This window comes from Pinus tabuliformis, chromosome 7, assembly GCF_031772625.1.
Source record: "Pinus tabuliformis cultivar Carrire ecotype Pingquan chromosome 7, CPIR1, whole genome shotgun sequence".
Classification (NCBI taxonomy): Eukaryota; Viridiplantae; Streptophyta; class Pinopsida; order Pinales; family Pinaceae; genus Pinus; species Pinus tabuliformis.
Window position 1 is genome coordinate 152,287,274 of NC_142293.1, and position 14,364 is coordinate 152,301,637.

At 40.0% G+C, this 14,364-nt stretch overlaps 1 protein-coding gene across 1 annotated transcript in view; it reads right to left on the reverse strand.

The window, feature by feature from the left end:
• LOC149246313 (protein kinase STUNTED-like) overlaps positions 1–10,968 on the reverse strand; it is a 51,499-nt gene extending 40,531 nt beyond the window's left edge. The window contains exon 1 of the mRNA XM_089440541.1: positions 10,768–10,968. Coding sequence (XP_089296667.1) covers positions 10,768–10,968 — 201 coding nt within the window. The remainder of the gene's footprint in view (positions 1–10,767) is intronic.
• Between the last annotated feature and the right edge of the window lie 3,396 nt (positions 10,969–14,364).

Below are 14,364 nucleotides of genomic sequence, written 5' to 3' on the forward strand. Positions count from 1 at the left end.
CAGCGTTAAGGACTAGTGGGAAACCTACTGTGAGCAGAAGGATGAATGTACGAACTCATTGTTTTCAGTGGCACCCACTTGAAACTCATTCTGAGATGCCATTGAGGAGTAATACTACTCTATCAGGAGCTATGCGGATAAATACATAAAGTGGACAATGCTGCAACAAGGAAGGGACCAAGATGTGCTAGAGTTTACCAATGTTTTTCATACCCTTCGGACAAAGTTGGGTATCAAGGATTCTGAGAAGAATTTGGTTCTCAAGTACCTCGGCCTCTTGCACAGGTACATCTAGGATGAGATGGAATTCCTGGACATCTCCTCGCTCGGCACGACATACCAATATGTGGTCAAGATCAAGCAAAAGTTTAAACAGAAGAAGTGGAAATTTGGACCTGCAAATCCGAAGTGATCCAGGAGGATCTCGTCAGATCATTGCACATGTGTTTAAGTGTCATCGTCAAATTAGTCAGCTTCGACAATATTAGTTATGGATCATGTTGTTAAGGTAATGGTTATGGTTTTTGTGGCATTCAGTTGATATGGGTTCGTACTTGGTTGTTGACTTGTGTTCATTGATAGTTCTGCGAAGATTGGTCGACGACATGTGTCTTGTCATTCGCCTCGCAGGATTTGGTGTCAACATGGGTTTTGTGATCCACTCACTAGTGTTGATGTCAACAAGTTTGTCATCATGTGATAAATGTCGCTAATGTCACTTAGTGACGATTGATTGGAAATGGGTTTTGATGAAATCTAAGTATCAAACCCTAATCTACATCTAAACACCTAACCAAAGTCTAAACCTATACTAAATCCATGTATCTAACCTAATACCTAAACATTAGTCCTAAAACTTATCAATCATGCTATATCCTAAATCTATACATGACATGCATTCAAATTATGTATTATAACCTAATTCTCAAACCTAAGACCAAAAACCTCTGGTATTAGCTTTATGCATAAATTATAAACATTGTAAAACAATACAATAATAATACATAAACCTATGACCGTGCGGGTGGCCTAACCGCATCATAGAAAGGTTAGACATGTGAAAAAGTATTTATAAACCGTCAGGAGGTTACATCACCACACAAATTATAAACATCAAATAGTTAGGGGATAGTTAGCATGTGAACAAGTTCAAATTCACTGCGTAGTTAGAAGTGTTAGCCACAACGGGTTTGGTGGGCAGTTACAGTTAGGCGTGGCAGTGCTATGCGAGCATCAGGATAACCACCACTGCCAACCGTTATGGTGAATGGTCAGCAGAACTACCAAATCCCAAACCACAATTTGGTGAGTCACATGAGACCGTTAGCCCTCCGCCTGGTTCGCTGACCGTAAACGGTTTCTAAGTTAATACAATGTTTTAATTTGGGTTTTTTGTTGAGGTTGTTAAAACAATTGTTGCGATGACCTTAGGAACCTAGCCTAGGTGTCATGAAACAACGTGACCGAGCTAAACCTAATTAGATCTCAACCAATTCATCCTGTAGTCAACCCAAGGAGGTTTCAATGTATCCATAGGCCTTTAAAAGGCAGTTTTGCTTCATTAATGGAAGAGAGTAGTTTTGGTTTTTGTATGCAAATTCTGGAGGTCATAGGTAGTTTTGTTTTCAGTGTAACAAGAGCATCCGAAGTTGGAATTGGGAACCGTGATAGGCATTGGATAGATGGTTCAGAGACCTATCTGATGACGGTAATCAAAAGTGCCCGCGTGCACATTCAGATTGATCAAATCTCTGTGTAATCAACTCATCCTTTTCATTCCTAATAAAAATGTTTGCCCATCTTGAAAGCAGACCTGAAGATGTAGTCCATTAGGGAAGAACTCCATCATCATTCTCACTGTTTGGTATCACTGTGTTTTTACTATTTCCACTTTTGTTATGCATCTATCTTGTGTTTAGCTATTGTAAAGTCTTCTTTCAAGCAATTTTCCTCAATTTCTATGCTTTGAGCTAAAATTCAATTTATTAATGGTTAATCGATTCTACATCAGTTTAAGTCTATGATCACATTCAGATCATATAATTTGGTATCGGAGTAGGTTCCATTTGTAGAATTTTCCATTGAATGTTAACTAGGTCAAAGTTGCAATGAGGAGAAGGATTCCTTGAGCAAATGAATCCAGAGATTGGAAAGCGACGAGTCGTTCATAAATTGACCATGTTAGGACCTAATGCAGGTGAAAACACTAAAACTAAGATGAGTGAAGAACTATTTCAGCAATCATTCTTGACTATGCGGCAGAAGATGGGAGAATTGTACGAAGAGAAGAAGGTGAGAGATGCAAATTCTTCTTCAAAGGCATCGAAGAAGGACAAAAGGTAAAGGGAAGACTGATAAACCTCCTTCACCTCCATCATCTCCATCATCTTCTTCTTCTTCTTCTTCTTCTTCCAGTGTAGAATCTAAAATGGGAAAGAAACCTAAGAAAACATCTCTTTTGAAACTTGATGTAAAATTTGAGTTACCTATGATGGCGAAATGAATCTTGAAAAGTTAGATAAATGAATAAAGAAGTTAGAAGTGTATTGCCGCATTTAGAGCATTTCTACACTTAGAATGGGGGGAAAAACTTTAATCTGGTGCAAAAGTAAAACTTATATAGATGTAAAGCGTAAAGGAAAAGTCATCATGTCATGGTCTACGTTTTTAAAAGCTCTTAGGAAACAATTCTATCCTTTAGGATACATGCAGCAAGTTGTTATTGATTGGAATCATTTGAGGTAAGGTAAAGGGTAGAGTGTTTAGGAGTTTACTCAGGAGTTCAAAAAGAAAGCATTGGTGCTTGGTATTTCATTAGATACACGTGAAACTTTGTTAAAATACATTGGAAGTTTACATTCATATCTGCAACATACTTTATTGATGTTTAATCCTGATGATTTTAATGAGGTGTGTGTTCAGGCCATACATATTGAATCAGGTTGAAGACCATTGAAGTTTTCGTTGCAGTCATCCAAAGAGTTGGAAACCAAAGATTCCACTAACATTAAGGGGAATAACATTTCAAAGGGAAAGAAATTAGAGATCGTTCAAAAGGAAAGACCTACTTGTTCTCATTTCAAGAGAATTGGTCATGATGAATCTAAGTGTTGGAAACTTCGTCCATAACTTAAGCCCAAAAAGTTCCTTAAGGAGAAGGATGAAAAGAAGGCCATTGTAGTAGTCCAGCAAGATCTAGGTTTAGATTCAGGTGATGAAAGGAGGATAACGACCATGGTTATGAAACGTAAAACTTCTGACGCTGGTTCAAGTTTGAAAACTATTGCATATTCATCAAACATAAATCCTTCACATCAGGATAAAAGAGTTGAACTGTTTAACATAAGGATAACTTCTAAGCATACAAATATAGATACAATGTTTGACAGTGGATCACAGGCGAATTTAATATCTGAATATTTAGTTAAAATTTTGGGTTTGGAAACATGGAATCATCCAAGACCTTACCCATTAGGATGGCTAAATAAATCAACTCAGATAACAGTCGCCAAACAATGTCGATTAAGATTTTCCATAACAACTAATTACATTGATGAAGTGGAATTAGATGTGGTTCCAGTAGACATATGTGGAGTTGTCCTAGGAAGTCCTTGTCTTTATGATCATGATGGAGTGTTTTACAGGAGAGAACATAAATATCACGTTAAGAAAGATGGGGTTGAATTTATTTTCAGGGCACATCAAAACAAAAATCACTTGAATTCAGTTAATGCTAATCAGATGAAGCGATTAATAAGTTCTAACAAGAGATTTGTAATCATGTGTATGAAAGGACAACACAACAATCAACATGATGGTTGTTTAAGTTATGAGACTCAGCTTAAAGATGGTTCGTTTAAAGAGATAGAAACTATGTCAGTTCTATGTAAAACCAAACATCTTAATCATAAGAAGGGAATTCCACATGAATTAGAGTTTGTGCCTAAAGATCCTCTTCCTAATATTAAAATGAATCAATTTAGTTTAAGTTTGGAACTTAATAGTTGCAAGGATATAGGTCAGTATTGGGGAAAGTCAATGTTCAATTTCTCTTGTATTGTGTCGCCATGTCACGTCTCGAACAGTTTGGAAACCTCTTTTCAAGTGGAGAGGAAACCTATTTGTTTTCATATCAAAGCCTTTTATAAAGCAATGTCAAAATTTCTAAGGGAAACTTATACATCAAGGGAAAGTGCTAATCAATGGAAACATCATGTAATAAATGAAGGAAAAGTGATTCAAACAAATCAACAACTAAGTTGCAGCAAATTTCACCTTATAGTTAGATAGGTTCATTACAACAAGTTCACTTAGTAATTAGGAATCAGGAAAGTACACCTAGTTTGATGTCAAGAGTATCTTTCATTGTCTCTATTTTTCCACAAAATATATTGTTTATAGATGTTGATGGTATAAAAAAACATCTAGTAGAGACTTTTTTCAAAGGTTATGAATCACTACCTCATAGCTCTTCATGGAAAGAAATCAATTGTCATGTTCATAACAGGTTGTTTACCCATCCTCACAAGTTGTTCATACTGCAGATGGATGAAACAGGTCATCAATTCAAAAATTACCATGGTCATCTTCGTCAGGGTCATCATTTGAAATTGATTTATTGAATGTATTGGTACATCATCAGGTGAAGGTGGAAAGAGAGGGAGTTCTACCCTTGTCGACTAATTGTTTAGTAAAAATTTTGTGGTCCAAAAGCTTTCAAGTGGAGAGGAATGATCGAGGAGGATCTCGTGAGATCATTGCACAAGTGGTCAAGTATCATCGTCAGTATTTAGTGTTGTTGTCAAATTAGTCAGCTTCGATAGTGTTGTTTAAGGATCAGGTTGTTCAGGTAATGGTTATGGTTTCATGGCGTTCAGTTGATATGGGTTTGTACTTGGCTGTCGACTTATGTTCATCAATAGTTCCACCAAGATTGGTCGACGACATGTGTCTTGTCATTCTCCTTGTAGGATTTGGTGTTGATATGGATTTTGTCATCCACTCATTGGTGTTGATGCCAATAAGTTTGTCATCATGTGATAAATGTCGCTAATGTCTCTTAGTGACCGATTGATTGGAAATGGGTTTTGATGAACTCTAAGTATCAAACCCTAACCTACATCTAAACACCTAACCAAATTCTAAACCTATGCCAAATCCATGAATTTAACCTAAATACCTAAACAGTAGTCCTAAATCATGATATATCCTAAATCCATACATGACATGCATTCAAACTATGTATTATAACCTAATGCTCAAACCTAAGACCAAAAACCTTTAGTATTATCTCTTGGCATGAATTATAAACATTGTAAAACAATACAATAATAATACATAGACCTCTAACCACGCGAGCAGCCTAAACGCATCAGAGAAAGGTCAGACATGTGAACATATTTGAATTTCACCGCACATTCAGGAGTGTTAGCCACAGCGGGTTTGGTGGGCAGTTATGGTTAGGGATGGCAGCGCTATGTGAGCGCCGAGATAAATGCCACTACCAATCGTTATGGTGAACGGTTAGCGGAATTTCCGGAGCCAAAACTGCAGTTTGGCCAGTCACATGAGACCGTTAGCCCTTAACCCGATTAGCTAACCGTAAAGGGTTTCTGAGTTAATACAATGTTTTAATTTGGATTTTTTGTTGAGGTTGTTAAAACAACTATTGTTATGACCTTAGGAACCTAGCCTAAGTGTCATGCAACAATAGGACCGAGCTAAACCTAATCAGATCTCAACCAATTCATCCTGTAGTCAGCCCAAGGAGGTTTCAATGTATCCATAGGCCTTTAAAAGGAAATTTTTCTTCATTGATGGAAGAGAGTGGTTTTGGTTTTTGTATGCAGATTATGGAGGTCATAGGCAATTTTTTTTAGTGTAACACGAGCATCCAGAGTTAAAATTTGGAATCATGATAGGCGTTGGATAGCTGGTTTAGAGGGCTATTTGATGATAGTGATCAAAATTGCTTCCATGCACATTTATACTGATCAAATCTCTGTGTAATCAACTCCTTCTTTTCATTCCTAATAAAAATGGTTGCCCATATTGAAAGCGGACCTGGAGATGTAGTCCATTAGGGATGAACTCCATCATCAATCTTGCTATTTGGTATCACTGTGTTTTTACTATTTCCACTTCTTTTATGCATCTATCTTGTGTTTAATCATCTATCGTAAAGTCTTCTTTCAAGTCTTTTTCCTCGATTTCCGTGCTTTGAGCTAACATTCAATTAATTATGGTTAATCAGTTCTACATTAGTTTAAGTCTATGATCACATTCATATCACAAAGCAAGGGAAAGGTGCCCCCAAACCACAAAAAAAATGACAAATCCAAGGCAAGGTGGCCTAGGACAACTCGCCAAAGCTGCAAGCAAAGAATAGTGCCGCGAAGCCAAAGAAGGATACGGGAAAGTGGTGTGAGTTCCATAAGATCTCCACTCACAACAAAGTGAGTGTCGAGCCAAGTAGTCACTGGTGGCTGAGCTAAAGGCTTCAAAATCAGTTGCATGTTCTGACTCTGAGTCAGAACTCGACAAGGAGAATGAAAAAGGGAAGTAGATTATCGATGTGGAGCCCAATGCCACTGTTGCCACCGCATATATCCAGAAGGAGGAACTTGAATATCTAGAGGAGGAGGAGCACCTCTTCCACTCCCAGATGTGGGTAAAGGGTTCCCTGCTACAGTTCATTGTCGACAGCGGGAGCCAAAATAACCTCATTTCAGAAGAGGTCGTGAAGTGACTGGGCTTACCAACCACAGCACATCCACAACCGTACACCATTGATGGGATTCACCAAGGACGGATCTTCGCGTGAGCCAACAGTTTCGCCTTCTGTACAACGTCAAACCCTTCATGGATGAGGTATTATGTGACATTTCTTCCCTTGATGTTTTTGATGTATTATTAGGCCAACCATACTTATGGAAGAGACATGTTGTGTATGAGTCAAGGCCTCGTGCTATTATTGTTACTTTGCGAAATAAGTTGTACAAGATACCAAAGGTAGCACCGCCTACCGCCATCTCTTTGGTTACTGCAAAAAAATGTAGTAAGCTCATTTCCAAAACCGGGAAATTTGTTTTCCTCATCATATGCCCTTAGGGAAAGAAGAAGATGGTGGGCATGACCTCTAGACAGGGCCCCTCCACATGGCAACAACAGATAGACAAGGTCATGGAGGAGTACAAGGACATATTCACCTCCCTAACGGGGGCGCCTCTACACTGTCAAGTCAAGCACTCCACCGATATGACCCTAGGTGCACTACTGCCCAATGGACCAATCTATCTGTGCTACATTATGGAGAATGATGAAATCAAGAGGCAAATTTAGGAGATGTTGCAGAAAGGTCACATCCGTATGATTTCATCACCATGCGGGAGCTTGATTGTGTTGGTACAAAAGAAGGATGGGATTTGGAGACTCTGTATTGACTACTGAGCACTAAACAAGATCACTGTTCAGAATAGGTACCCGATCCCATAGATTGGTGACCTTTTGGACCAACTGAAGGGGGAAAATATTTTAGCAAGATCGACTTGAAGTCCGACTATCACTAGGTACCAATCAAACCCTCTAATGTGTGGAAGACTTCCTTCAAGGCCAAGGAGGGCCTTTTCGAATGGTTGGTTGTGCCTTTTGGGTTGACAAATGCTCCTGCAACCTTCATGAGGCTGATGGATGACATCTTGTGGCCATTCACTAACTCATTTGTAGTGGTATACTTGGATGACATCTTGATCTTCAGCAAGAGTTGGGAAGAGCACCTCCAGCACATCCGACAAGTTCTCCAAACACTGTGGCAACAAAAGGTGTGTGCCAATTTGGAGAAATGAACTTTTGGCATGACCTAGGTTCAGTATCCGGGATACATTATTAATGAACAAGGGGTGCATGTGGATCTAGCGAAGATCCAAGTCATTCGGGATTGGCCAGCCCCAACCACTCTAATAGAGCTCCCTAGCTTTTTGGGTCTTACCAATTTCTACTGTAGGTTCATGTTGGGATTCTCTCATATCACTTGGCCCTTGAGTCATGTCACCAAGGGAGGAGTGAAAAAAAATTCTTTTGGTCTGAATCTCAACAGAAGGCATTCACAGAGTTGAAACATCGCCTTTGCTCTCCACCAGTGCTCACTTTACCAGACTTGCAACAACCATTTGAGATCGAGATAGATGCCTTTGACTATGCTAATTGGGAAATCCTTACTCAGTAGGGGCATCCAGTTGAATATCATAGTGAGAAAATTTCAAACACAGTCCAGAAGTATCCCACTTACGACAAAGAGATGTATTTCATTGTGCAGGCTTGCTGATAATGGAAGCATTAAATTTTGGGGAAGGAAATGGTCATCCACACAAACCACCAACCCCTACAATTCATAAAGATGCAAGAGAAGTTGTAGAATGATCACCATCAAAAGTTGTCCACATACCTGCAACAAATCCATTTGAATATCAAGTATAAGAAGGGTAGTACCAATAATGTTTCGGACTGCCTCAGTCGACCACCAATCACGGAATTAACCACCATGCTCAACTCTTGTGGGAACGAGACTTCGGATTGGCCACTTCTCTACTAAGGCAACCTAGAGTTCGGCCACACATACCCGATGATCTTGGAGGGTTAGCAAGTTCCAGATTTTCACCTCCAGGATGCCCTGCTATGCAACTTGGGACACCTTTGTGTTCCTTCAAGCGAGTGAGCCAACATGATTTGGTAAGCGCACTACACTCAGGTCGCTGGGCATTTCAGGGTTGAGAAAATAGTGGCAGTACTATAGAAGTATTTCTATTGGCCGAATTTTGACAGGATATCAGGAAGTACATCAGATCCTACACTACATGTGCCATTGCCAAACCGACCATCAATAAGCTAAGCCTCTATACTCTACTACCTAGCCCTAGTCGACCTTGTGAATCCATCTCCATGGATTACATGTCGGGCCTTCCTTCTACTAAGCATGGAAATGACTGTGTTTTGGTGGTCATCAACAGATTCTCGAAAATGGCCATTCTGGCAGCCTGCAAGAAGAATATCACAGCATAAGCCATTGTTAAACTCTTATTTGAATGAGTGTGGGTACACTTTGGGATCTCACAGTCTATCATCTCAGATCGGGATAGTGGGTTCCTCAGTACATTTTGGTCTAGTCTCTAGTCTATGTTGGACACCAAGCTCACTAAGTCCACAACTTTCCATCCCCAAACTAATGGCCAGACAGAGGTCGTTAATAGGATGATCATACACATTTTGTGCATGTACAACTCAAATCATCCATGCACATGGGATGAGAGCCTTCCCTTTGTCTAGTATAGCTATAATCGGGCTCTCCACAGCTCGACTGGCCACAACCCTTCTCAGGTGGGCTTGGGATTCTAGCCACTATGTGCCATTGATGTGGCCATACCATTTACAGCTATTCCAGTAGATTCGGCTCATGTCCAGTCAGAAGCCAATAAGGCAAACAACTTCATTGAGCACATCCAACATATCTGCCAGCTAGTCCATGACATTTTGGAGAAATCAAATGCCAAGTGTAAGCAGCAACATGATCAACATCGGGTGCCACACAAGTTTCAGGTAGGTGACAAAGTCTGGTTTCTTTTGCAGAAGCAACGCCTTACCAAAGCCTATTGTAAAATCAGACCACTCCGATATGGTCTTTACACCATTACTAAGGCTATGGGTGACAATGCATTTGAGCTCAGCATTCCCCCATTCCTTGGCTTGCACCCAATGTTCAATGTGGACCACCTTCGACCATACTTCCCACTATTGTTGGACACATCAGACATTGCATAACAAATTACACCTACAGAGCTAAATCTAGATTGCATGGAGAAAGACACAACTGATCAGATCATGGACACGCATATCAAGAACACTCGCTAGCAGAATATCCAACTGTATTGAATTCTCAAAGCAGGCCAACTCCTTCACCAGGGAAAGTGCAAGTTCAGCAGAAGTTTCCTCATCTCATGGAGGAAATCAATGCATCCAATCTTCATCTCGTGGAATTAGATTATAGATCTATTCAATATCATCATCTTCCTCAAAATCACAGATTGGTTCAATATATCACACACCCTCGGCTGGATCCAATGGCACAATAATCCTTAGTTATTTCTTTTCAAATGTCATACTGCACTTCTTCAAGTTAATGACTGCATTCATATCAAATTCCCTATCAATTCCAAGCAGTTCTAGATATGGGTTAGTGTCATCTACTATTTCGATCACTTCAAAATCGGCTATGGCATGCCACCCTTCAATATCTATAGTAACTCCATGTAGGCACCCCATATAAATAAATTTTTGTTGATTCTCCATCCTTAGCTGGATCGAGGACCACTGTAATGCTAGTCTTCCCATTCTTTCCCAAGTCTTATTTGGTAGAACATTTGCATCAGACCTTAAATCAAGAATTACGTAGTCCATTTCATATTCTCCAATCTGCGCAATCAATCTCATTTTGCGATCAGTCTTTTTCTTACCTTTTCCCACCTTATTTACCGCATGTTGTTCTGGTAGTGGCTTATTCTTACCAGTGCAATTATATATTAATTCTTGCAGTCCCTCTACTGCCTTCTTATCCCTTAAGAGTTTCATGCATGTTTTTAAAAATGATGCTAATAATAACGAGTTTGCCTCCTGCGTACTAGTGGTATCTTCAGGTTTTCCCATAATTTGAGTCCTTTACATAGAAGCTCCTTCATCCACGATGCTCCTTTTTGCTTCCAAAAACTTTTCCTTCACCTTATTTACATCGAATCCCATCTCCTTATCAGCAGCCTTGCGAGCCCATAAATTTTCCTCCGGTTTCTTCCCTTTATCCTCCTCAGTAGCTTTGCCACTTTCCGTGACAATATTAGCACTAAGACCTTCTCTGCGTGGTTTAGATCTCATCTTATGGATGTTCTGGGTAGGTTGCTGAGTCTGAGTCTCCTTTTCTTGCATCTTTGTGATGAGCACAGGGAAATATTCTATGACATGATCAAGATGGTGGAAATATTGACATGAGGGGCGTGTTGAATTTTGACAATCTCACGCAAAGTGACCCGGTTTTCCACAGTTGTAACAGATGATATCGACACGAGCTCTTCTAGCCCCTCCTCCACATCCTCTTCCTCATCCCTGAAATCCTCTGTGCACTACAGTTGTGCCTTGATCCTTAGGATGAGCCTCCATCTGTACTATATACGTTGGTGTTTTGTCCATCATTAGTTCATAACTTTGTCAATTATGTTCATCATGACCCACAGACTTACAGAAATTACAAAACAACAATTGTGGAGTCTACACAAACTTTTGCAGTAGATGGAAACTGTTTGTTGTATTCATTCTTGTAATATGACATATTTCGCACCACGGTACCAATCCCATACTTGGCCCAATGGTGTTCTTTGGTTTCAAGGGTACAGAAACCCCTCCAAATAGATAATTCTAGTACACTGGGCAATGATCCTTATCATGACCCTGGCCCTTACATTTCAAACACCAAACTTCCACGTGGACCTCATTCTAGACTCCTCTTTCCTTCTTGAGGCTCTACAACTCCATATGCAGGCTAGCTAGCTGTGACTGAATTTGTTGTACTTCCATATTCATATCCTGAATAAGCGAGGCTTCTAATGTCATAAAAATCTCTAATGCCTCTGCTTGCATTCTAATCTTCTGTCGTGAGAGTGGAAATCTCAAATGGAGCAATAATGAAGCAACGTACCGTCCTTGTGTTGATCATCTGCAATCTTCATATTAGCTTGCTAAATCGGACATTTCAATCTCTGATCAAAGTCCCATGTAGACTCATTTACCTTTTCCTAGATCTCTTTTACCTCTTTCACTGACTGGGCTTGCGACTAAGGCTTCTTGAATTCATTGTTGAGCATTTTCTTCGTTTCATGGAGCATTGCATTTGAATGAGGCAAACAATACTTAATATACCAGCTTAGTGCTCTATCTTGCAGTGTTGTAACCATCTGCGCTTTCTTCAAGTCATCATCTGTAATCTGTTGTGACTTCCACACATCATATGCTACAAACCAAAACTGTTCAAAGTCTTCTGTCACCAAACCTCCGAATCTGGGCATCTTCATAGCGTTGGCTACATTGAATAATGGAGGTGGAGGTGGAGGCAGGGGTGTAGGTGTAGGTGTGTGAGGTAGAGGTGATGGTTTAGGTGGAGTGGATGGATGTGGTATCCCCATGATACCCTTCTTTACCGTCTACAGTGCACCTAGAGGTGTCCTTAAAACACTACTTTCTTTGTCACTATCAAATGTTCCTAACAATAGACTATATTAAACACCTGAATCTAGATCTATTCTGAATGTTTTTCCACTTTGCGTAGTTCCCGTTAGATATCTTATAAACATTACTTCAATGGCATGAATCTTTTATCGCACAATAGCATTTTGATCCAAGTTTTCAAGGAATCAAGATACTTACCTCTTAGTCGTTTGAAGAACTGTCGTTCAACTTCGCCATTACTTATAGACTTATCAATCGCGAACTTAGTGATGAATCCGCCCAAAATTCTATCAATCCAGTAATAAAAAACCCTCGCGATATTGTTTTCTAAAGCTTCCAGATGCCTTACCAATTCTGGAGTCCACACAATAGGGTTATCCAACTTCCACGTACCTTGACTATTCGCCAATTTAGAAATACACTGGTGTAATTCGCATAGAAAAGAGATGAAGAAATTTCATATTCATCTATATATAGGTATCTATTCAACCACTCTTCCTTCGATAGGTGCGAATTCCTATTTTCCTGGGCCGCAAATTCACGCAGCTTCCAATATTTCCACTTCTCGATCTCCTTACTAGTTGGGAACCATTTATTCGACTTCACACATTGTTATAGACATTTTTGTGCCTTACAGCTCTAAGAATGAAATGTCCATAAACCAAGGGCTCCTAAGTCCCTAAAAGTGTTGTTCTAACTCCTAAAGGAACAAGGTCAAAAAATTACAGCTTCTCCCAGAAGTTCTCCACCAGAAACTGCTCAGAATTAGTCAAATCAGGATCATTTCAGCTGCTCCACTAGCCAAGTGTGTTGCATAGCACCTAAGTCCACTAGCTAGGTGCATTGAAACGCACCTAAATGCACTACCAGGGTGCGTTGAGCAGGAAATGACAAGTGGCAGAGTCATTCCACGAGGTGGAGAGACAATGGAAGCTTCCAAAATCTTCTCCAATGACACTTGCCTCACTGAATTCGACCAAGGATGAGTAACAGGCTATCAGTCTCCAAGTGGAAGCAAGAACTGATAGAGAGAAGCCACTAATCAATTCATGAGCTGACTCATCCTCCTTGCATACATCTATATATGGATCCCTCATCCCAGAGATCCAGAGGCTGGAATTTTGCACATTGTAAGGAATTGTTGTTGGTTTTGAGATACATATCAGAGAATTGGGTGATCTATGCTTTGTTGGGGTTGAAGAAGGGATTTCTTTGCTGGGAGGTTGATGCTGGGTCAGGAATCATCGGTTGTAACTCCTCCTGTATCTTCTTGTATATCAATAAAACTATTTGAGTTTCTTCTCCATGCTTGTGTTTCATTGATGCTTGTTACATTTGTATGGTTAACTTAAATTTGGTCCTAAGTTATTTATTAATATAAACCCATGTCTTTGTATAGTTTCCTTCTTCTGTGATCTTACAGGTACTTGGTGAAGCTGGGCAAGTGAGGGAGCAGGTAGATGGGAGCTGTCGAAGAGAAGAGAGATCGGATCAAAGGACTAGCGCAGGACACTGGTTGGTTCATCCTATTCCTCTTTGTTTATAGTTCATAAAGAAGAATACAAAAGTAGTTTTCTCTGTTTGTTTCTAAGGTAGCTGTCACACCTTAGTGGTATAGAGTAGATCTAAATGGACACTTTTCCCGATAACAAAATGGCAACTCCGCTGGGGAGTGTGTCTAGTTAGTTTGTTTGTGTTTCTCCTGTTGCTTGTTTCATAAACTTAGAAGTAGCAATCGAACTGCATTTTCCATTAACAAATGCAAAGTAGACATCTGCTGCTTCAATCCATTCACTGGATCTGTTTATGATTTGAACAGCTGATTCATAGACCAACTGATTGCCCTTGTGATAGCTCTTAGAACCCCCCTTAGATCTACCTCTGATTGTGCATTACTGATTGCTTTTACTCGGCCAAAAACCATAGATTAAACTGCAAACCGTGACCCAGAACCCAGATAGAATTCTCGTTTCTGCCCCAGCGTAGGCTCTGTGAAGAGGTTCAGCATTTCAACGCACTTCCCGAGAGGGCTACCTACGATGTAATGCCGTTTCTCTGTGTAACAGGTGCGCTGATCAGCCTAGCCTTCTGCAGCTGAGGTTC